We start from the raw sequence: 24,160 nt of genomic DNA on the forward strand, positions 1-24,160 counted from the left end.
CTGGCTTTTTGCGGGCAGTGCAGGGGTTTGGGGCCTTACAGGCTTGTTCTCAGTGCCTTGTTGGCTTCGTTGCCTGACAAATGACCTGTGCAGCTTTCCAGCCTGAGCAGGCTTTGGAACCCTGAACCTGTAATCCTTGCTGGACTGAGCTGGTTTGGCATAGCCGTGCCGAATTCCTTTGTATCTTCATAGCTAATCTGTGATGCAGTGTAACTCTACCGGTGAAGAACCAAGTTGATGTTATTTTAATTTCCTTTTAGCTTTAAATGAAATTTCAAACTGTTTCCAGAACCGAAAATCCGTTCTTTGCCACCTAAATTCACTATTTCTAAATGTTTCTCAGCTGAAAAATCTTACTCTTGATTTGGCATATATGGCTATGCAGGTGGTTGTGTGTTTGAATATTACGTGCTGGTATTTGACAAAGCTTTGAGGAGGTGTTGTTTGCTCAAGTCCTGGTCGTTGTAAGTCGTGTCTCACTTATGCCTCCTTGAGAATTAAGAATGAAGCTGGGGGTGGCGTTGCTGTGGGTACTCCTGCATCTGGGGATTTTCATGTGTCACATAAAGTAAAGACTTCTAAGACCTGAGATCTGAATTTTGGGCTGACACAATGACGTTCTTTTTAAACTAAAATTTACACTTGATTTCAGTGAGTTTTTATTAGTGAATTGAAGGCTGAAACATCTGATTTTCCCACAGATGGCTTAACTGTTATTCATGTTTCAGTGTTACCTTTCATTCTGATTGTCATAAAGGTGAAAATTGTTCAGGTAGTGCAAATGGGTGCAGGTTTGGTTTCCTCCTTGCTGGATCGAGGTACGAATCTGTCACCTGCTTTGACGTGGTGAGATCTTTAACAAAGCGTGATTTCTAAACCAAGAAATTCGGAGGTATCTAGCAATAAAAGTGAGAGCAAGCTTGAAGTTATTTCCCAAATGCAGAAAATCAAGTTGAGCTCTGCCAGCAAAGACCTACGTATAGGCTCTGTTTAAGCTTCCTAAGTTCGTCTTGACTACATCATTTTGTGCCTGCTTTAGCAACTCAGCTGTCAAAGAGGGAACGACAAGCCACTGGAATTGGTCACCTTTCCAGCTGGCTTAGTGGCTCCCAGTAGAGGCTATAGATCTCTCCCGTGGGAAACAGAGAACGTTTGAAGCTTTGGCAAAACTAAATGCCGAGAATGCCACCTTAAATGTAGTGCAAGGTTACTGATCTGAATAAATAACTGGAAAGGTTGTTCTCCATATGCTCCTCTAGGTGGATTTTAATTAATAGGTCTCATAGAATCAACTGGAGGTAACGTGTCCTTGTAAGTAAAGATGAGTGAATGGGATTTCACTACAAAGTAGATTGCAAAGAGAGTGTGACAGTTCATGTCTTTGCTACTTCTTCCAGTAACAACAGAATATTAACAATACATTCACCTTACATAAATGTAGCATTTTCATGTCCAGTATGAAATGTTTTTCTCCTCTTGTGTGTGTCTGCAGGTCTTCAGGCCTCAGCCTCTTGGCTATTATTTTGACAAAAGTCACGGTGATCAGGATGGTGCATTTCTCTCACAGACTTTATTTGTTCATGGGAGCTAAATGCTGAACTATTATGCAGATTTGCCTAGAGTGCAAGAACTTTTGATATTAACAAAACACATATTTTGCAGAACAGTATTATCTTGAGGGTGATTAAAATGTGCATAAACAAAGATGGTGTTTGTACTGGCAAACTTTTCTTGCTACTTCTCATCTTCTCCCCACCTGTTGCTTCCCACTCACCCATCCACTGCTGGTGTCGTTTCTGCAGCTAGAAAGATCTTCGCTGCTTTCAGATGCTGTCACCTGCGTAACAAAGCAGTGATCAAGTTGTGTCATTTCTAAGCCTTCAGAAGTGTTAACAGATGTGCCTGATCTTGCAAGCCAAAGAAGATGCTGCATGAGGAGAAAGCTAAACGAGCTGTAGGAGCTGCAGGAGCTAGGAGGCACTAAATGTAGATGATAGGGTAAAAGCCTGTAATTCTTCTTATCTAAAAGATTCTTAAAATTGTAAACGGTTTCTGTTCCAAGCCTATTTGAACTATGTAGGTAGATTTGGAAGGAAGTTTGGTCTGTGTGATATACACCGATACAGCCGTAGTAACTGGAAATAGGTAATTTGGGTGTGCACCACACTTGTACGTAACTTGGACTGATGCGTTCATGCTTAGCGTTTGTTCAAGGGCAGAGCTGTGCTGAAAATCTCACAGAAGAAAGGTGTGATTTCAGAAGTCACTTCTAATTATATGATGGTATTTGTGAGCTTTAGGTTGCACATAAAGAAAAGCTTCTCCCCTTGGAGGGTGGTGGAGCAGGTTAGCCAGAGAGGTGTGGAATCTTTGTCGAGGGAGGTTTCTGGGGACCCCCAGTCTGGCATTGCAAATCGCTCCCCTCTAAGGACTGGGGGGACTGGGTGACCTTCAGAGAGAGCGAGTCCCTCCATTTGTGGTTTCAGTGAGTCTGAAAACATGCTACTGCCACATTTCTTCAGGATAGTCCTGTGAGAGTAAGCTTGCCCTGGAGTACCTGTTTTACTGGGATGCTGGAATGGTTAAAATGTTGATTCAGTCACATGTTAAATTGTGGGGCAAGTATGTTTTCATTCCAACAAAATGAATGATCAAATTGCTGTTCCCTGGGATGGTCTCTACTGTAACCTGCAAATGATTGACCTTCAGGAGTCCTGAAATCAGCAGCCATAGATTTCTGACAGGGTTTAGCAGAGGTCAGTGTGGTTCCAGGGGTTCTCAGTCAGAAGAACGGGGAAACAGCACCGTTTGAGCCCAGATAACATGAAACGTATTGAAGGCGAGACTGATACACAGATCTTGACAGGTAGTATGTTGACCAGTACAGACTTCCACAAGTAATTTACTAATTAGCAATAGTGACAAGAAAAATCGCGCATACTGCGATGTAAAGCACAGGCTGGTGTTGACGTCATGTTCGCCTTTTCTTCGCATTAGTCATGTTTTAAAATATTTGGAAAGTGCTGTTGGTTGTTACGAGTAGGCTGGAAAGCTTTCTGTGAGCTTTCCAGCATATCATAATATTAATTTAAGATTGAGGCCAGAATTAATCATTTTTGTCTCTCCCCTTTTTTTTTAACCATCCCACAACAGATATGTTACATTAAGTGTTACAGCTCTGCCTGCAAGTAAATAAAAGTCCTGTCAATCAGAGCTGTCAGTTGAAGTCCAGAATGTCTGCTCTGCTGATTCTACATGGAAAAAGAAACCCCAGTGGGAGGTTGAGGGATAAAAAGTTGAATGGAAAGCCTTTCTACATGGCAGCATGGGAAGAAGTAGTATTTTTGCCACATTTTTCTTCTATTTTTGTGGTGCCATTGATGGGCACTACAGAAGTGATTTCCGTATGTAAGAGGAGTGTCCTCAGTGGTTTTTGATACTAAAGTTGCAGAAAACTGTCTTGTTTTGATTGCTGCATGTTTTAAAGAAAGATTTTGCTTTAATGCTATAGTCTTAGCTGTGATAATTAAACTTGTTTTCCCAAGAAAATCTTGAAGAGAATTTCCTCAGTTCCAAAGCATATTCTTAGCAATAGCTTCCCTGCAGTTGAGGCAGGAATAAAATCTAATTTGTAGCTTAATATTGGGAATTTAAATTATAAAATGATACAGTGAAATACAGTGATCTCTTAGTTCATAGATACATGATATGTGTGTGCTTATATGCCAGGTGTTTCAGAAATTTACGGAATTGCATTTATAGTCTATACTATAGTTCATAATAAAGAATTGAACTCTAGCTACTGGTTAGATAGGCTGGTTGTAAAAATAAAGATGCTTTTTATCTCCAATCTCACTCTACTGTTTAAACCAAGGAGCCTTTCTTTTAGGAAAACGTTCCTTAGAAAATCCAAAGCCTTCACAATAGACTTTGATCCTCACTGTAACATGAAAGGAGGAGGAAAGCTTTCACACCAAAATGCTAATACTGTTCTCTTTGCCAGTGCCTTTGTACTGCACACCACGTTGTGCAGCGTTGTAGGCATTTCCCATCCCATAGCACAGTCATCTTCAGGGCGGGGGGTGGGCGGCGCTTTTTGCTCGGCTGGGGAAGAATGCTCTTTATCCTTTGTCAAGTGCCTGCCCTCAGTGGGGCTGGAGCACACTTGGTTACACTAAAACCATGTGTTTGGTGAAGGTGCGCTGTTAGTAGCCTGTTCCTGTGTTGTTGTGTTGTGCAAAGCAGAACACCTAATGCTTACGTGATTGGGTTTTTTACATTGTGGTTTGATAAATGGAATGCTTGAGTTGTATTCCAGTCTTCTCAATCTCTCCAAGAAAGAAAGGAGTTAAAATCTCATTTGTTAGGAAAGACCTGTACCTTTTACATGGTGGTGGGGGATGTGGGAACGACAAGTCTTTCCTAGCAGATTATGCGTGACTTGTATTTTTGTAGTCCTTTTGAAAGCACGATGACAAGGTCAATAGTCCTGTATGTATTTTCAAATTATTTGCAAGCTGCTGAATGCTAGGCCTTCTAGAGTTGTTTTTTTTTTGGATCTGCTTATTTTTATTTATTGTAAATCCATTCAGTGGCTAAATGTCATTGCAGGGAGCTGCTGGGCATTCTGCCAAGTCTTCAGTATTGTCAGAATACTGGATAAAGTACAAAGAAAAATGCTTGCCTGTGTTTTTTTGTAAAATATTACAAGTAGTGTATAGCCTCAGAAGTAAGAGCACCCTTATTAAAATCAGAGCAGAACTAGGTGAGAACAGGATCTGTACAGGTAGTTAGAATGGAGAGTTCACTTTGACATATAAAAACTGCAAATGTCCAGAAATTAATAAGAAAGTCATAGGCCATAGGCTTTTGGCAGTCAAAGATATCTGTGTTGAATATTGTAATGTTGCGTAACGACGTAACTCTTAAGAAAAGCCTTTTCTGAGTTTTAAAACTGAACAGAAATGGTTTGAAATTTTGAAAGCTCACCATTGTCATTGCCCCTCTCTACAACTGAACCTGTAGTGATAAGGACGTGTTTGGCAGAGCCGTGTTCCTGTGCAGTACCGTGTATTGAGTCAATAAATGTTCTCAGCCTTTTTTTATTTTTTTTAAAAGTCACTTTGTGTATTTTTTAAATTTATCTTTATATTGCAACTTGACATTCATTTAGTTTAAGTGTAGTAAGAAATAGGAGCATATTGGGAGGGGACTAAACATTTTTTGTCATAGAATATGTTATAGTCAACTGATTGTTCGTTTCACAAGCTAATTTCTATGTGAATGTGATTTCTCTGTGTTGAAAACCACCTCAAAATATAGATACTTTCTTGCAAATCTGACCTGAGGTGGAATGAGGGCTGCTGTCCCCCTTGTACTCTTTTTTCCCCCAGCATGTTTTGCTCTATACCTTGCACTGCAAAGCTCAAAGTAATGTAGCTACAGCATTTCCCCCTGCATTTTAGAAATGTTTGTAAATGAATTTGAGTGAAGGTTGTTACTCTTTGATAAGAATTGAAAGGAAATCTGTGTGCCTGCTTTGGAGTACTCACTAGGCAAGATGATTTTCTATTGTGAGTTATTTTACATGAGAGTTTGAGAACAGCCATGCTGTGCCTGCTCAGGAAATAGGTAAGAGTTTAAGCCTCTGACACTAGAACAACATAAAAAGAAAAGTGGGTTTCTTTTTCCTATAGGAAAATAAAACATAGAAGAAATTAATTTAAACTTGATTTGCTCAGTGTTCTTGTGTAATTACTTCTTTTTATGAATTTCGTCTCCCTTTTTCTTCCAAGTTTGTGCTGAAGCTTTCAATCCGGATGAAGAGGAAGAAGATACAGAACAAAGGGTAAGAATGAGTGAACTGAGAGGCTGTGTCTGTGCTGACGTGGACAAAGCGACATTGCTCTGAAATTTAGGGTCACTTTGTCTCATGCTCTTTTTGTAGTCACTATAGCTTTAATATAATTTTTCCTCAAAGAACTTGAGAACCGTGCTTCAGCCTACCATCTTTAAAATTTTTGATATTTTCCTTTCTGAATTATCTTATAGTCTTGGTGAAGTAATGCATAAAGCATCAATGCTGTTCTGAAAAATTAGTTAAGCTTTACCACAGCTGTTTCTTCATGGGTGCTTAAAATTCCTCGCGTGCTTTTTCCTGCCCGTCTTGTCAAAGCAGTTCTGCCTGGGTAGGAGAAATACTTTGTTGAAATATTTTGAGACTGTGGACACCTGTTTTTCTATTGTTTTTGGAAGGTGGTAATTTCTAGGAATTGCAAGTCCAGATACTATAGTTGTATTTCTTTATTTTTTATGTGAGCAGATCTTCTAGCCTGCCTGGTGAGGGCCGGTGTTTCTCTGTTGGACTTCTGATGTTCCTCTTTAGATTCCATCTCAAGGATGCGTACACTTCTGCAATGGAAATCTGAGTTTAATTTCATTTCTGTTAAGAAAGAAGATACTTCATAAATAAGATGCTCTAAAAAGGAAAAGAAAAAAGACTGTGACTGTGTCTGATCAGGTTTACAAACATTTGGATGGATACATTTGTTCCATCAAAAGTCTTAAGTTTTCTGACTGCTGATTCAATGTTCAGTTCTCTTTTAAAACAAGAATCTGAGATCTGCTTGACTTTGGACAATGAATTTTTAGAAATGCATACTATTCTTTGGAATCCTTGTTGTTCCAGAAGTATAGTTAATGTGAATGTAAGGTAATTAATATTTGTATACGTTTTCATAATTAGCCACCAACAAGCACACATATAAACATTTTTGACACAGTGAGTGTTCATTCATTTAACCCCTTTATAATTGGAAAGAAGTAACAAAAAAACCCTCTCAATTAGCAAAGTTTTTATTTAAGTAATTTTGTTTTTTAAAAAATATGCTTCTTAGAAAACGTCTGTTATTAGATCGGCTGAGATACATAAAATCTTATAAATCACCTGTATGCCAACAACAAATATATGGGGATTAATACAGACAGAGTTAGCTCTAAATGCTCAAGCCTTGACTGTATCTGTGGCTGGGTTAGAAGGCAGGGAAAGGAAGAGGCATCCTCTCCTTGCTTGTCTGTCTTGAGTGGTATTTTGCATGTGTTAATTGTCAGCATAATATATTTCTTACATCTCTTTCATTCTGTCTTGCATTTTATGTTTATATTTAAATACTGTTTATGCAGACAACAAAAAAGAACTTCATACTCTGACATTCTTAAATTGTGTTGTGCTTTTACACTCTGAAGTGAAGATTCAGTCTCTAATCATATTTCTTTGTTGTCATGACAGTTTTGAATTGCTTTGTTTTATAGGTAGTTCATCCAAAAACTGATGAACAGCGATGCAGACTGCAGGAAGCATGTAAAGATATCCTGCTCTTCAAAAACCTAGATCAGGTAATATAAATTTAAGAAAATCTTAATTGAAGTTGATGGATTGTAGGCAGAGGTAGTAGCATGCACTTGTTTGCATTTTGATAGTTTGTGAATTATTAATTATACACAGGCTGGATCGGGACACGGGTAGTCTGGGAACAGACCTTTAGAGATCCTCTATTCCAAACTCTGAGGGGCCATAGAATAAATGCATCTCATTCTGGGCTGGTGTTTCCATGAAAACACGACTGACACCTCTGCTACAGATTGGGGAAGAGTGAAAGCTGTAACACCAGTGATGGCCCCCGATTCCTGTTTTGAATTACTGAGCTTTGCCTGAGAGATGAAAGGATGGATGCAATAGCTCATGGTTTCAGAAACGGTTCTCAGTTTTCCTTGAAAACCAGGAAATTCTCACAGTGTTTGGTTGCCGTACAAACTCCCAGGAGTCATCGAACTGCATTCTCAAAAAAGTTGTTGAAAGCTTTTGGTTGCAGCAGGCTTGAGGAACTGACATTCTGGCAGAAAGTTTCCTTGAAAGTTGTCCTTTCCAAGACTGGCTTTTCACTGTTCTGGGATTCCTGTTGTCATTAAGCCTATTTACTTAAGATATTTTAAAGGTTCTGCTTGCAAGTAACCTGATTATATACTGTAAAAAACAAAACGTATTTAAAAACATTCAGCAGCTCAAAGAGCATGTAAAAAATGTGATCACCATTCAAATAGAGTAGGCCAGTCTTTTAGTTTCCAGCAAAATCATCTAGAAGAAAAATTAAGAACCAATTTATATTCGAAGATTACTTTGAAAAACAAATTTGAGCTGAGAAAGTGGGTTTGGAAAAATACTGCGTCCTAGGAAAAGCTTTCTAAGCAGCTGAGAAGTAATGGAAATGATCTTCACAGCAGCTGTTAAAGACTCAGGCTTTAAGATAGCACATGGCTGAAAAAGATGACTGCTATCCGTCCATACATTGCGTATAGTGTGATGACAGAGAGCACTTAGCCGACTTTCTTAGTAATGTATATAAAGGAAGTGTGGAACTTGGATCCTTTTATTTCTCTTCCCAATAAGTTAACTCCTGCTCTATAAGGTAACTGACTTGGAAGCTTGGCCACGGAATACTCACTGAAAGGCAGAATGCATGGCTGCTGCTTTTGCTCAGGCTATATTGTCCTTCAGTAACTGTGAAACACTTTCAAATTAAGGCTTTGTTATTACTGGGTTTTTTTCCTGTTCATTTTGTAGGAGCAGCTATCTCAGGTCCTTGATGCCATGTTTGAGAGGAAGGTGAAACCTCAGGAACATGTGATTGACCAAGGTGATGATGGAGACAACTTCTATGTCATTGAGCGGTAAGCAGCTGTGCCTTTGGAATGTAGAGTATGTTTAGAAATAGCATGAAATGCTTCTTGCAGGCCAATTTCTGAAGGAAACTTGATCTTTGCAGTGGTTGCCTCTTCCTTTGGTCTTTCCCTTTTCCTCTTTAGGCTCCCGTTGACTTTTGGATCATTTGCCCAGGGGCAATACCACTTCCTCTGAGGAAAGGGCTGCAACATGAGCTTGCCTGTGATTTGTTCAGTTTTAGCTTTTGTGCGATCAGCATATGTGTAGTTTAAAACCAGCCATATTGCATGTTGTCTCTAGACCAGAGGGTGGTTTTTCTGCAGAAAGGAGGGGAAAAGCAGCAGAAGAAACTGTATGGTAGGGGAAAGGGATAGGAGGTTATTTGGGGGGGAAGAATACAGGTGGCTACCGTGGAACAAACTGGACTTTGTTCGATTAGTTTTGATCACTGACCTCAGAGAGACTTGGGTTACTTTTCTTCTGTTGGCCGCGTGATTTGTATTTGCAGAGTTTAAGGTGCCATTTTGAAATTTCTCACATCAAGCAAATTCACATAATTTTGTGGATCATATAAATCATAGAATCATAGACTGGCCTAGGCTGGAAGGGACCTTAGAGGTCATTTAATCCAACCTCCCTGTCATGGGCAGGGACACCTCTCAACTAGATCAGGCAACACATGGGGACCGAATGGGGATCGAACCCACGGCCTTGGTGTTAGCAGCACCACGCTCCAACTGACTGAGCTAACCAGCACATCTTGTGTGTCTTTTACCCTGTTGGCTAAAGTTACTTTTAATCACTGTATTTGAAGAAGAATTAAGGACATGGATTTATTTCCTAAAAAAATGTAATATTAAACAAAATAATACTGACTGAATTATAAACATCTGTTGAAACACAGCCATAGAAAACTACTTTTTTGACACAGTTATCTTCCTTATCACTGAAATGATGGCGCCACTAATATTGTATTAAACGCTTTCAAAGTAGTTCAAGGCAACGTGTTGCCTTTTGCATTGTCATTTATGCTGTGTTTCAGGAATTTGCAAAAGAATGTCTAGATTATATATTGTTCATTTCAAGTGATCTGTGTTCATTTTAAGGACAGTCCCCTTTCTGATTAATGGAATTACAGAAGATAAGGCTACCTCAGATATATTCTGACCATATGCCTGTTCCCATCTTCTACCACCCCATCCCATTAACCTAAACCAGTGCTCCATTTCTGCTCTCCGTTAACACCCTTGACTGCTCTGCCACAGACTAATCCTATGTCTTGGGCTAGATAGAACAAGTTCCTTTTCTTGACAGGTTCACTGAGGAGGTCAGGCTGCCCCAGGGAACAGTTAAGATCCTGCAGATCAGAACTCAGAGGGGCCAGACCCACCAGCTCTGCAAAAGGGAGATGTATGCAAAGCAGTGGGCGTAATCTTGAAGAAACTTAAACTCTCAAAAAAGTTAGATATCATCAGCCTATTTTAATTTGTTTCTGTGTAAGGTTCTTCACCTGTCAGTTTCTAAAAAACCTCTTCCTACTATGTGTTTTAACTTGAAGTGAAGCAAAACCTTATCTTTGTTTTTATGGTCTCTGTTGTGCAGATGTAATGCTGTTCCACAGTGTGGGGTTGTTTTTTTTCTATCAAGAAAGATTTGGGTTGCAAGATTTCAGATTTTTAAGTTTTTGTTTTGTTTTATACTCAAGATATAATAAATATGCTGCCAAAAGTGTGTGGCAAAAAAGGATATACAGTGAGGGAAATGAAACTTGGTGTTGTCCAGCGATAGAGCATACCAGCCTTTGCTGTAAACACCAACTTGCCTGCAAGTCTTAAGTCGACTATTCAGTTATTACAAAGAATTCTACAGTTACGAATGTTCTGTCCCCCTCTATCCCTTTCCAGTCCTCCTCCCTCCCAGTCCTCCTCTACCTCCCACCTCATTTTCTTATGCAACAGAATAGCAGGATACTGGTGCTTATGGAAAGCTACAATATTTCCACTTGCCTGCAAATTGGAAGGACTCTGGCTCTTTCAAGGAACCAGCAGGCATGTCCTGTTACTCTGAGTTAAGTCATTAATGCCTAAATATCCCTGGTGATTAGTTTCTTCTTGTCTGAATGAACAGTGACTTTGTGATGCAGATATAACTCTTTAGATTCTTAGTCTGCATATAAAAATAAGCTTTCTGCCATAGGCCTTTCCCCACCCCCCCCAAAAAATCTTCTGGCTGCAGTACTTCCTCACCAGATCACTTTTGTCTGAGCACCTTTTACCATGCAGAGGGACAGCAGGCAGGACAGATGCAACTTCTGAGGATGCAGCAGCTGTTTAGTGCTTACAGCATGGCAGGGAGAGCTGGGACGAATGTGTTGCGTAGCTGAACATCAGCGTGCTCATCACTGCTGAGGAGGCGCCTGGCAAGTCCCTGCTGTTGTCAGTCAGGAGGGGCAGCATTGGCCGCCTTTGCTTTTTGGAACAGACTGATCCACAATCTTGATGAGTTGCCCTCTTCTACTTTTATTTTTTTTTCCTTGGGGTTTTATATTTTCTCGTGTCAGTAATTTTCTTTTGAGTCCTTGAGCTCCTAACGATTACCATCTCAACAATTACACTTCGGTCTGTGTTTTTATTCTTCTCACCTTGCAGGGCTTTAGCTCATGGACAGTGTCACAGCTCAGCAACAGTTTTCTGAATGAAGCGGGGCCAAGGTCACTCAGTGATGCCTCACCGGTTTAGTCCTTGGGCTACAGGCAGCTGAGTGCTTGGCTGAAGGTTACAAGACTAGAGTTATTTGGAAATAAGTGGCACTAGAAATTGACTTTCAGGCTGAAGGATGAGAAGTTGTTGTCTCACTAATGTGCCTGTTCTTGTTTACCATGAGAAGTTCTCACCAAGTGCCATTGCTGGTGATTATGGTGGTTTTGTTCTTACGTGCCTAATGATGTTCTTGGAGATAATACTATTCCTTCTGACAAAGATCTAAACTTCTGGGGAAAATTACGTATGTCTTCAGCCTCTTAAAGCCAGGGAGGTGTTCCCCCCCTGCTTTTCTCTATGATATATTTTGAAAAGTTGCTTAGGCCGGTGGCTAGTCTCTGAATGATCTCTGGCACCATAGCAAAGAATTTATCATGCCTAGTCCAGCTATATTTTTAAATTATTTTTTAAAGCCACAAACATAAGACGGTCCTGAAGGTGTTAGACACTTGTTTGACTTTTAAAGGGCTCCCTTTCTGTGCACAGCCTGGTTCTTCATATGCAGTTGCTGTGGTGCAGTTTGATTGAGATTTGTCTTGAGCTTTGACTCGTTGAACTTGTTCCTGCATCTTCATCAAAATAATCCTTTGATTCTTAGTAAATTCTGTGATACTGTTACCTTAGCTTCATTCTAATGTGGGAAGTGTACCTCTTGGAGAGCCAGGTGAGGAGGCCTTTCCAATTCAAACAGGTTACAGGTCCCTATGAACAAAGTGCAAGGAGGCTTCTGGTACTTGAACACTTCCCTCTTGATCTCTTCAGAGATCCTGTATAGATGGCAACAGTTTGAGAGCTTTTCTAGAAGGGAGCTATAATCAAAAAAACCCAGCCAAACAAAAAACTTTTAGCATGGCCACTTTAATTTGGAGCCACTGTGACTAGAGTGGAGCCTGCAACGATCTGCAAAACTGCTGGAAGTTACCTTCCCGATGCTTCCTAACCTTGTGCATTCTACGTTGTCACCTCAGCACACATTGCCTTGTGAGTGTTGAGCAGGTTCTTCAATTTCAAATACTGCATGCTTTTTTTCTAGAACCTGCTTTTTTTTCAGGAGCCACACCTCCATGAAAATGGTGATAAAATTGGTTGGTTCAGCTCAGCGTGCGCAGAGTTGCAGCTTGGTGTGTAGTTGAACTGAGTGATACAAGTTTTGATCCTAAGGAAGCTATTAGACAAATGCCAGGTGGGGAGTGGTTACCTCTGGAGATCTCTGTGCTGCAGTGTAAAGATGTGGCATGTCTAACATTCCTGAACTAGCTTTAAATCTTCCAGCTTGAGGATCACTATGTGCTGCTCATAATAAGACTGGTCAGTCTGCACTGCAAAACAGCATCCTAGGTATGTAAAGAAAGGCCCTTTCTGTGATCTTTGTGCTTACATGGGATCACTGTTTTCCATGCAAGCGCTGGGTAGTTTGAATCTAGCATGAGCATGTGCAGATATAAGCTACGATTGCATCCCGGGGTTATGATAACGACATACACTTGAACTGGAGTCGAGGCAAAAACCACAGGAGCAGGTGAGCAGTTGGACTGGGTGTATGCCAGAGGCTCTGCAGCAGTGCTCTCACTGAGAAAATGGGAAATAGATGGATCCAAGTCACTCTTAAAGAGGCCTCGCTGGATAATATGCATGCTGGGAAAAGACAAATACTGTTAAAAATGGTGAAACTACCTGTCACCCTGGCCAGAACACTTACAATAGCAGTGCCAGAATGCTGTGCATAGGAAACCAGGCAGATCCTGCCCAGACCTGTCAGGAGTGAAATGCTTTATTAAGAGAGAATTACTCTGACAATAGTGTAGATGAAAGCAGATTAGTATCGGGCAATTGCAGAGCTCGATAGAGCGTGTGCCATCTCACCCAGCAATAAGAAGACTATTTATGTAACACCAAAATCTGTTTTTATGATTTGTACTGAAATATTGTCTCATAAAAAGCATCTATTCCATTGTTTTCCAGGGGTTTGTATGATATTGTTGTAGCAAAAGACAACCAGTCACGCTGTGTGGGCCGCTATGATAATCACGGCAGTTTTGGGGAACTGGCCTTGATGTACAACACTCCTAGAGCTGCCACCATTGTTGCCACAACAGAAGGAGCCCTTTGGGGACTGGTAAGAAAAGAAAGTTTCTCTCATATGCATAATATTTTAGCCACTAACTAATCATGCCCAGCACTTCTCTTTGTAAGTCTTCTTGTGCTAATAGCTATTTTATCATGATCTCTTCTCTCACTTCCTGGCATAAAAGATCCATTGTGCAAATTTTTGTGGCTACCCTTCTAGAACAAGTTGGCTGCAAGAATTGTATCACTAGTTTTGTCTGTCCCTGTTATTATTTTGTGTTTGCTGTAACTGTGGTTTTTGTTAGGGTAAAAGAAAAACAAACCACAACCAAACCTGGTTTTGTTTTCATCCTGTGAAGGACAGTGGAGGCGTTAATGCACATATTATATGGGAAAGGGAAGCAATATCTAAATGACATTCTTTATTTTCAGCTCACCATACCGTTTTGTCTGCTTTAAGGGGAATAGGAAGGTGTTAAATATCTTCTTTAAAATGTCAGTAATTTGAAGAGCTAGGAAAACTGCCCAAAGCTTTATTTTCCTTCAAAATAAGCTGTCATGATGTTTCTGGCCCCTTTGTGTTACCCTGGAAGAAGTTCTCAGGTCAGCATGACCTATGAGATACCAAGCTAAGTGATGGTGTTGCTTTGTCTCCAGCTCAGCAGTGTTGAATGTGAAGCTGTAGACGTTCGTCTCCTTTTTTAGTTCTTTTCTCTGTACTCTTTGGATAGGGTTATTTTCACAGTGCTCTCTTACTGATCTGTAAGGGCTCACATAACTGGATTGTGTGATCAGCGAAGCCTTTGAAGCCAGAAGTGTTGTGTGCTTTCTGTGTGCACTGGGCTCCGCGGTGACTATCGCTGGGGGTTGACCATGTGTTGTGACCTTGATTATAGAACTGATAAGCAGCTACACACAGCATGCTTACGCAATCTCTGCGCTGACTGAGAGAGCCGATTTCTGATTTCCTTTTTCTTTGTGAACTGAAAGAAAAGATTTTGGTAAATCAACCAAGGGAGTAATGTCAGAATCTGATTTCTTGAACAAGAGAGAATAAAGCAGTTACCTACAAGCTGAGCTCATTCGTGAAAGAAAGAAATTAAGATGATTCTTTGTTCCAGTTTGCCTTTTCAAAGAATTGCACAAATCAGGTTCATTTGAGTCTGTTATTTCTGTGATTACAGTCACTTAATTCACAAGATGTAGTTGAAGAGGGACCTCTTGCTAGTCATCTGTCCCATGACTGCATTTTCCTGCCTAGAACTGGTTATTTCTTCCAGTTACTCTGTCGTTGCTATGTTTTATTGTGCTATTTTGTGCCTGATGTAATTAAACACTTTTATTAGTCTGCAGAAGTCGTTGCTGAAGCTCATGGGTTATCTGCTGTTTAGGAAATGTGGATTACTCCTGCTGCATTGCAGATCTAGGCAAACAAAAGCCTGGAAAGCTCAGGCACAAAGCAGTTAACAAGCGTGAGTCTCTTCTGGAGCAGAAAAACGTCCTCAGCCTTTGCTGTTGAACGTGCCTCGCAATCACACACGCTTCCTTCACTTCTCGCCCTTTTATTTTCAAGTATTGCTGCTTCTCTTCCCTCACTGATACTCTTAAACAAATGAATTCCTGATTTTTTTTTTTATGCTTTTGAAATTCCCCTGTTTCTGCACCTTTCTGCTTCTCCAAACATGTGCATTTGAAGAGACTTCTACCACTGAAAAAATCTCTTAAAGAAATAAAACAATCCTTCATGCTTTGTTATCTCTTGTTCTCCTGTGGATAAAAGTAATACCATTCTTCCCTGCATCTTTCACCTCCTTCAACTTTTATATTCCACTAGTGTCACCCCTATCAGTCATAGTTACAAGTATCTGCAGCCCTCACCCTATAAAACTGGTCTCTTGCTTAAAAACACCTCTCGACCTCAGAATGTTTCTGCTAAGGTATTGGTTGATGTTTTCAGAAAATGAGATCCAGAGGAATATCTTTCAGGACTTTGGACGTCTCTGCTCATTGTGGTATATGCAAACTTAAAAGAGACTTTTTTCCTTTTTTTGGCTAAGATCTCTGGCAATAAATGAGCCCTCCAACATGTCTGCCGCTGCAGGTACCCAGGCGAGAGCTGGGCGAGCTTGCCTTCGCTCGGGCACGTAGTGCCTCCCAGTGGCCACCCAGCCTGCACATCGCTCCCTGCTGCCAGGGGAAAAGACCACGGGAGGAATCTTGCCCAATATTCGGGTTTCAAAACCAAACTGAACCATTTTTCCATCAGGAGGGTGCTCATGGTACACGTGTGCAGCTGGCGATTGAGAAGTAGTTGCTGCAAAAAGCTGACTCTCGGATCCTAGAAGGTGGAGGAGTGAAGGAAGCCTGTTGCTGTTTGCTGTTCTGTGTGTGATCTGAGACCAGTATACATCTCCAACTCACTTTCGAAATCTGTGACTCAAGTAGAGAAGAATCCAATTCAAACTTAACCCTGCATTTGCCTTAACAAATAAGTGTTGGAAATTCTACTTTCCAATGGCTTCAGCAAGAAAAGTGTAACTTCATTGTATGTGGAAGCATGAAAAGTATACTAATGAACAGGCAAACAAACCCCCAAAACTCAACCCTGAAAAACAGGATGGGATAGACTAAAAGTGGAATTCTTAAATATACTTATGTGGGAAGGATCAGGACTCGGAGCTTCCTGATTTTCAGTTTATTACTGCAACAAGTACTCTTACAGGAGCTGTTACAATCATCATTGTGATGGATATGGTAGCATTTTATCAGCTGAATTCTCAAAACCAGAGTTCTTTGCCAAATACTAGTTCATGTCTGTCAGTTCTTTAAACAGGGAGTATTTTAGTGAAGAAGAATAATGTATTTCTCTGTGCTGTTTCTTGCAGGATCGAGTGACATTCAGAAGAATTATATTAAAAAACAATGCAAAGAAAAGGAAGACGTATGAATTATTTATTGAGTCTGTGCCCCTCCTTAAATCCTTGGAGGTAAAGCCTCTTGGAGACATCTGCATCAATTTCTTGCATTAGCATTAGCTCTGCAGTCAGTGTTTCTGCTGTGTCAGAAATCTGTGTCATTTTTGCTTAGAACAAACTTCTCAGAGCTGCTTTGATATCACATTTACTGTACAACTTAATTTGCATTATTGAAGTTGTACACTTTTCACATTCTTCATTCACAGTAAGCAATTTGCTGATTTTTATCTCAGCCTTTAAAGACATAAAAAACATCATAAAACCCACAAAACAAAACCCATCTATATAAATATGTGAGAAAACAGGTATTAAAGTGAAAATTTGAACTCAGGGCTGTGGTTTCCTTTGAGGGTGTGATATTGAAAGAACGATGTAGTCGCTGGGATATTTGGCCTTTATCGGCCATGAATGGTTTTAAGTTTGAGACAAAGGTCTAAATGGTTTTAAGTTTGAGACTAAAGGGAAGCACTGCTACCTGGGAACAAAATGAGGTGTCATGCCGATGGTTGTGATGCGTGACTTTAGGAACAACGTGTAAATTGTCACTTCTAAGCTATTGGTTCAGCCTGGGTTTTCAGAAGGCTTTTGGAGCTGTACCAAACTGCTCTGAAACTAGTATGTGTCTGCCTTTGCCTTACACATAACTTCACTTTTCTTTGTTTTCTCATTGTAAGAGTGTTTTCCAGCATTAATCTTTAGCATCTGAAAAGAGCTTTTAATTCCTTTGAAAGATTACAAAATCGCAAAATATCATAGCAGCCCCTAATATATATTTTGGAGATAAGTTCGTAGCTGTGGAAGAGGTAAATTGCACACCACCTTCTCCCTCAGTGCCTGACTTAAGCTAGTTACCTCAGTGTGACTTTTTGTGAGCACAAAAATGACTCATAAATATTTAAAGATATAAAAAAATAACTCATTAGCACTGAATGGCTTTTTGCATGACACATTGCAGTTAAATTATGTGTGGATCAGAATTAAGTTTCTTAAACAGGGGCTAGATGAAGGTGCATTTGTGGAATGAATGGATTACAACTGAATCATCTGTGGAGGTATTAACTTTAACTTAAGGAGTTTCTTTCTTAAAGTTTTTCACACTGCTCTAAAGCAACAAAATTGTTTTGTGGTGTTCTAGATGGAGAGTGGGAAACTCTGGAGATAAATTTTAATGGTTCTTTCTCCCTTCCTGTTGATGAAGGCTCAGGCATGCTTCATGGCATATCAGGCTGCTGCTGAGCATCCTGTTGCAGTGCCTGCTCATCATTTAGAGCCAGTATCCTTTTATATCCCCTTCCTCTCTCCACTCTAGGCATGAGTTCTGGGACACAAAAAACCCGCCCATGTTCAAGTGTATGGTGATGACAATATTTTGAAAACGTGACACTAGTATTTGTCATTGAAGTTTGTCCTTAGGAAGCGTATGATGTTTTTCTGAGTATTTTCTTCAAATTTCAACTAAATGTTAGAGGAAGTTTGATTTGGGGGTTTTTGAGGGGGTTAATTGTTGTTTGTTGGGTTTTTTTTCTTCTTTTCTCTAAACCAGCCAAATCAATTATTTATTAACTCTGGGAGGAAGAAAAGCACGTGGATGGAGCACCAGACAGTTTTCTTTCCCTGATGATTATGGTAGTCTTGAAAACCATGGTGCAGTATGATAAAGTCATTGCAGGGGCTGTATTTTGCAGTACCCAGACACTGTATGTTTTTGTGTCTAGTGACTGCATCTTCATTTCAGAGCTGCAAAGTTTACCAAAGATGTACCATAACAGATGACTATGTTTAATTTTCCTCTTTGTTCCAGGCATCAGAGCGAATGAAGATAGTGGATGTTATAGGAGAGAAAGTGTATCAAGATGGGGAACGTATAATTTCTCAGGTACTTGAAGTCTAAATTTCTCTTTATTATTCTCCTTTCTCTGCTCCTTTTTTCCTGTTTGGTATGGGCTTATAGAATCCTGTTACTTGAACTAGCTCGGCATGTCAACACTTCCAGTTTATTTAACCACGTCTTGACTGTTTGGGGAATGGCCAGTATGTCTTTTGCTACAAATTTATTCTATTATTCTGTCTTGTGGGTTTTTCTTTTCTCACCCGTTAGTTTTTTTATAAATGGTCATTGCAGGGTTTCCAGGGGAATATGCCTTAAGGAGCTGAAATTAAATATATATCTATGCAATTTTCCATGGAAGCCCCTAGCTAGACTTTTCCCAGTCACCTATGACTAGATTAAATAAGGATTTACAAGCATGTAGTAAAGGCATCTCTAATTCCTACATCTGACCAAAAAAAGCAATGCAACAGGAGCATGATTTCGATGAAAGTAAATGAAGTAGTTGGGAGTATTTCACTATTTGGAGCCAACTCAGCTGACTATTCTAAGAAACTATTAGAGTTAATCAAAACCACTGTTTTTCCTGATGCTCTTGAAAAGAGTATTTCAGTGGTGTAGTCTAGCTTCAGCCGACAGCCTTCAGTTGCCGGTATATGTTTCATCTGCTGTAATAGATCATGGCCAAAGTGGTGGAACGTGAAGCCGGACAAACTCGAGCTAAAGCTGTGAGGACTTTTTGGGCTTTGACGTAAAAAAATTTGGGGACTTTTTACTGATGAAAGAGTGGAATTTTGCATCAAGTTTAGCTTGGTGTTGCGTTGTTTATCGCAAAGTTGTTCAAGTAGAAGTTAAGGCAAAAATGTCCTTGGCTTACCTGAATTTGCAAGCTTTGGATCACAGCTGTCACCTTGTTTTACAAACAGAATATGACTCCTAGATCAATTATCTCAGCTAATTAACTTAATTAATTTGAATGTCAGATAACTCTGAATGCAGGAAACCTTAGTTTGCTGATAACCAAATACTGCCCAATTACTTCCCTCCAAAAATACCCTCAATTTTGTCAGTTGAAAATCTTGTTGCTTAAGACCTTGAAAAAACTGAACCCTCAGCAAAATCCAAGCTTGTAAGTCAATCTCAAAACTGGGATCCCACGCAATTAGTTATCCAGTTACGCAGTTGGTTTTAATCTTTTGTAATAACTGAATTAAGGACAAGGATGTAATTATCCTTAAAAGGAGGATTAATAGTCGGATAGGTCTGGGTGATGGTAGTGCACTGCTGAAGATGATGAAATTTCATGCTTGGAAAAAATGTGATAGCTTTTATATTACAGTAGTTGCATCAATACCATGAACCTCTTTTCTCTTGTGGATAATTTTACATTTTAATTACCTTTTTGGAATTTGACCCTTCTGTTAAGGGCAGTATGCTTTAAAACACTTGAAGATTGTTAGTGCCTGCCAGTGTTAGGAGGTTGTCTCCCATGCAGCTTGTTCTCATTCTTTAAAAAAAATAAGTACTCTTCTACTACTTAACTCTTTCAGAAGTGTGCCGAGTCCCTTAGTTGATGTGATAACAAAAGTAAATGAAAAGCTTTCTTCTGGATGGTTTATGACCATCCTCAGGAAGCTTAGCTAAGGGCCTAATTTCTTCTGTAATTCCATGTTTAAATCTTGCATCATCTTCTCAGCCCATGTTTCATACTCAAGTTGTAAATCATCTCTCTTCATCCTTCCCATCACATTTATAGTGTTTCTGCCCACTTGGTTTAATGTCAGATTTATCTTTCTCTCCACATTTCACAGGTTTTTTGGTGAGCCGCTCCCATTCACTTAGCAGTTTCTTATCCAGCCTCTGTCTCCCTGAAGCCCATAGTCCTTTTGCTCCTGATTCCATAGCAGGAGGCAGGTGCTGACTCCTCACTCTAACTTCCAGTCCCATACAAAGCCCACAGGGATTTGTACAGAGAGGGAAAGCCCTCTCTGGCACAGCTAAAACTTTCAAAATGCTAAATCCTGGCAAAGCTCTCCAGAGCTGTAAACTATGATCTGTTGAAGGTTTGCAACCTGGTGCAGTTTAGATAGATGTGAAAAAGGTGTCTAGAAACTCACAGAATGACTGAGGTTGGAAAGAACCTCTGAAGGTCATCTTGACCAACCCCCCTGCTCAAGCAGGGCCGCCTAGATCGAGTTGCTCATGATCCTGTCCACGTGGCTTTTGAATATCCCGAAAGATACTCAAAACGACCTTTACACAGTTGTTGAGTCTTCCATCATGTAGATGGCTTGCATTGTGATCTTTGCTTTTCTGTGAACTGTCCTCCTGTTTCTGTGTTCATGCTCCTCAAATATAACTATTCTTGGGTTCTGTTGATCCTCCACTATTTTACCATGGACTGATGGAGCTCATGCTTAGTTTAACGGATCCTTCTTCATACTGACATCTAGAAATGCGATCACTAAATTGGCATCTCATTAAAATTTTCTTCTGGAAATTCTAGGCCCTTCTTAGTTTCTCTAAGCATTGGATACTTCCAACACGATCAGAAGATTTGCACTTAAGTGATTTTGCTGTATATTCTCAATTTCCATTGCTTTTCCCTTTCCACCTGCCCACTCACTAAATGATATTTACTAATAGTCGCTTCCACTGTGGGTTCCTCTGGTATATTACCTAACAAGTCATCTTTTAATGTTAAGAATTTGAGTGTTTGTCAGTTCCAGCAGTTTTTCTTAATACTGTTTTATGCATACTTTTACAGGAAACAAAAAAATAATTTGTTTTATCCATTCCTCTTCACAGGGTGATAAAGCAGATTGTTTTTACATTGTAGAATCTGGTGAAGTAAAAATCTTGATTAAAAGCAAGGTGAGTTCAAATTGAGTGTTGAGGCTTTAGGTCAATACCTGATTTGATTGGTGCAAGTGGTGTGAAAAAGCCTACCCTGATTATTTTAAGTTACTGTTTTACTGTATTTATTGTCACTCAGGTGATGTACATTGTAAAACCCTGTATCTGTTCGGAAGTGGCCAGCAGTCACTTTAGTAAAGTTCGAAAGACTTTTATTTGTACCTACTCCGCTGCAAACTAAGCTGATACACTGTCCTTGGCTTTAAGGCTGGGGATTAAACTTTTCTTCTAGGGTTATGGAAAGCTGCAATTCACAAAACCTGGGCTCTCTAGTGACATAATAGATGGTGGCATTTGAACGGATCTCTGTACAGTTTGAAGCAGCCTTAGGGAACAACATGTTGTGCATGATAAAACCTGTGCCAGGCTAACGTAAGAGCAGTTCCCAAAGCCAATCTCAAACTTGTGGGCTGTCAAACCACTACAGACCATGACTTGGTAACTGCTAGTTTAAGAGCCCTAAACCGGTGAGCTGATGCACATCTGTAAGATATCTGGGATTAATGCAGCTTTGTACGAAGACAGAACTGGATGCAAATAATGAAAATGTACTGTTTAACAGACCATGACGAGTAAAGAAGCTAACCAAGAAGTGGAGATTGCCCAGTGTCACCGAGGGCAGTACTTTGGCGAGCTTGCGCTTGTTACCAACAAACCCAGAGCAGCCTCTGCCTATGCTGTTGGGGAGGTCAAATGTTTAGGTAAGCAGATGTTCTGTGTTTCTAGTTCCTGTTCTCTGGTTTTCACTTGTTTTGTGGACTGTGCTCCAGCAGGCAGTTACTCAAAGCCTAGCAGCCTTTTGTAACTGGCAATCAGGCACGAGAAGCTAGGAGCATGGGCTGGAGCCCATCTCCATGTTGAAGTATGAGAAGCACCGCTGCTTCTTTCTAGCCGATTCTGCACAGCTTTCAGTGATCTTTTAATGCCAGTGTGGTGTGTATTTGGCTTCTTTATTTATCCTTGAGGTCCGATGTGTAATTTACTGATCTTGTTTCTCCAAGTAACAGCACAGAGGGAAATTAGAAGTATGATTTCTGTTTCTGTGGCTTCTGTTTGAAGCCTCAAACCTGATTGGGTTGGAGTGGAAGTTTGAGTTCAAAAAATAGAATGGCTTGTGATGTCCATTTTGACAAATGATCTTGTTTTCACTTCTGTTCCTTTACAGTCATGGATGTGCAAGCATTTGAGAGGTTGCTTGGACCCTGCATGGACATTATGAAGAGAAATATAACACATTATGAGGAGCAGCTGGTGGCAATGTTTGGCTCTAGCATGGACCTGTTGGATCCAGGGAATTAGGCACAGGGTACCTCAATGCCTTCTTAGTTCAAGACACAGAAAAGCCTCCTATCAGCAACATGACTCAAAAGGAAAACGGACACTATGGAACAGTTACTGCTGCTGTCTTCTTGGGCATTTTAGAAACCATTAAACAAGTCTCAGCACAGATGGATTGCTCACTCCCTGCCTCCACTTTGCTGCTGATACTTCATTATTAGACCTAGATTAAAGATGATTCTAACCCTATGTTCACTTACTTGGTTCAGAATGGCATCTGTCCAACAGTTCAAGTGCCTGATTGAAACCCAAAGTGTGCAAGATATAGAAGCCTCCTTCCTTCTGGTGTTACTGTTGGGATACATTTTCAGATCAGATTCTCTAGTGGGAGGATGCCTGCTCTGCAGAGGCAACCTGTGGAATAGGAGCCTTTTACAGGCTTATTACCTACATCTGATGCGTTCCTTACACAATGTCAAATTTGGTTTTAATTGTAGTGTCTGGGTTTGAAGTTAATATCAATGAAGCTGATTAATAAGGTGGCACTGAAGTTTTCTTCCACCTGCTGGAAGTGGCAGGTACTGTAACTCTTTAAACCAAGTAAACTGAGCTGGGGACATGGGAGAGTCTGCTTAGCAACAAAATGTAGAGAACGAAGCATTAATTTCAAGTGTTTCGTGAGCAGCAAAGAAATTTGGTTTATGCTGCCCAAAACAGTGCAGTGGTTCAGATCAAATGGCCTAAAGGTGTCATAATTGTCATCTCCCCAAATTTACTCCTTGTTCCTGACACTGAGTACGTTTTATTGTGGTGAGATCACAATATATGACCTTCTCGTGCTTACAGAGATTCTTTATACTGCTAGATTTCCCAGGGCACTATTGCTGACTGGGTCAATTTTAAAGCTTTTTAAGGAGGTGAATGTTTTGTAATTTAAATTAAGACTACTTCTGTACTTGTTTACAGGAGCTCCCCCCCAGTCCTAACATTTCACAGTATTCTAACTTCATTAGACACTTGGATGCTTCCAAATACCACATTGATTTGCTAAACTTTTGAAACGTTGGCAGCATTTGACTTTGTAAAGCAAATGTCTTTGCTAACTACGCAGTTGGTGTGTTTGAGGAGTCTTTTTGGTTTAGGTGATAACTAAGCTAATCATGTTTATCTAAAATACTTGTTAAATTTGCAGCATTTATTAGGTAGATTCTATTTCTATAGCTTTAATGACCTTAATTGGCGTACTGCTGAGATTTTATCAGAGTATTATTTAAATAATAATCAGACCATAAGAGGGACATTTTTATGGTGTACAGACAGAATATTTATATTAAGACATTGAATTTATAGGTAATAAACCTAGCGACCCTTTGAATTTGCATTCTTCTGCAGCTCATGCAAAATTTACTGGTGTTTTATGGGGTTATAAAATTTTAATTGTGGATGGTAGTATAACAGAACTTGCTCTTTTTATTCATGGCCACGTGAGCAAGAATAGAAGAATGCTAACATTGAATTCCTGCTTCTAGTTATCACAGTGGATGTTTCTCTAAGGCACGAAATGCTTGGCTGCGACTCTGAGTTGATTTCTGGACAGTTTTTTTTTTCCCTTCATGGA

At 40.0% G+C, this 24,160-nt stretch overlaps 1 protein-coding gene across 1 annotated transcript in view; it reads left to right on the forward strand.

Annotated features, from left to right (window-relative positions):
• Positions 1-23,053, forward strand: part of LOC104277650 (cAMP-dependent protein kinase type II-alpha regulatory subunit-like) — a 48,777-nt gene extending 25,724 nt beyond the window's left edge. The window contains exons 5-13 of the mRNA XM_009874350.1: positions 5,796-5,848; positions 7,312-7,395; positions 8,621-8,727; positions 13,441-13,594; positions 16,431-16,532; positions 18,322-18,396; positions 21,157-21,222; positions 21,827-21,965; positions 22,430-23,053. Of these exons, the coding sequence (XP_009872652.1) occupies positions 5,796-5,848; positions 7,312-7,395; positions 8,621-8,727; positions 13,441-13,594; positions 16,431-16,532; positions 18,322-18,396; positions 21,157-21,222; positions 21,827-21,965; positions 22,430-22,563 (914 nt within the window). The 3' untranslated portion in view covers positions 22,564-23,053. The remainder of the gene's footprint in view (positions 1-5,795; positions 5,849-7,311; positions 7,396-8,620; positions 8,728-13,440; positions 13,595-16,430; positions 16,533-18,321; positions 18,397-21,156; positions 21,223-21,826; positions 21,966-22,429) is intronic.
• Positions 23,054-24,160: the final 1,107 nt, after the last annotated feature.

The sequence above is a fragment of the Apaloderma vittatum genome, unplaced genomic scaffold (assembly GCF_000703405.1).
Source record: "Apaloderma vittatum isolate BGI_N311 unplaced genomic scaffold, ASM70340v1 scaffold14018, whole genome shotgun sequence".
NCBI lineage: Eukaryota > Metazoa > Chordata > Aves > Trogoniformes > Trogonidae > Apaloderma > Apaloderma vittatum.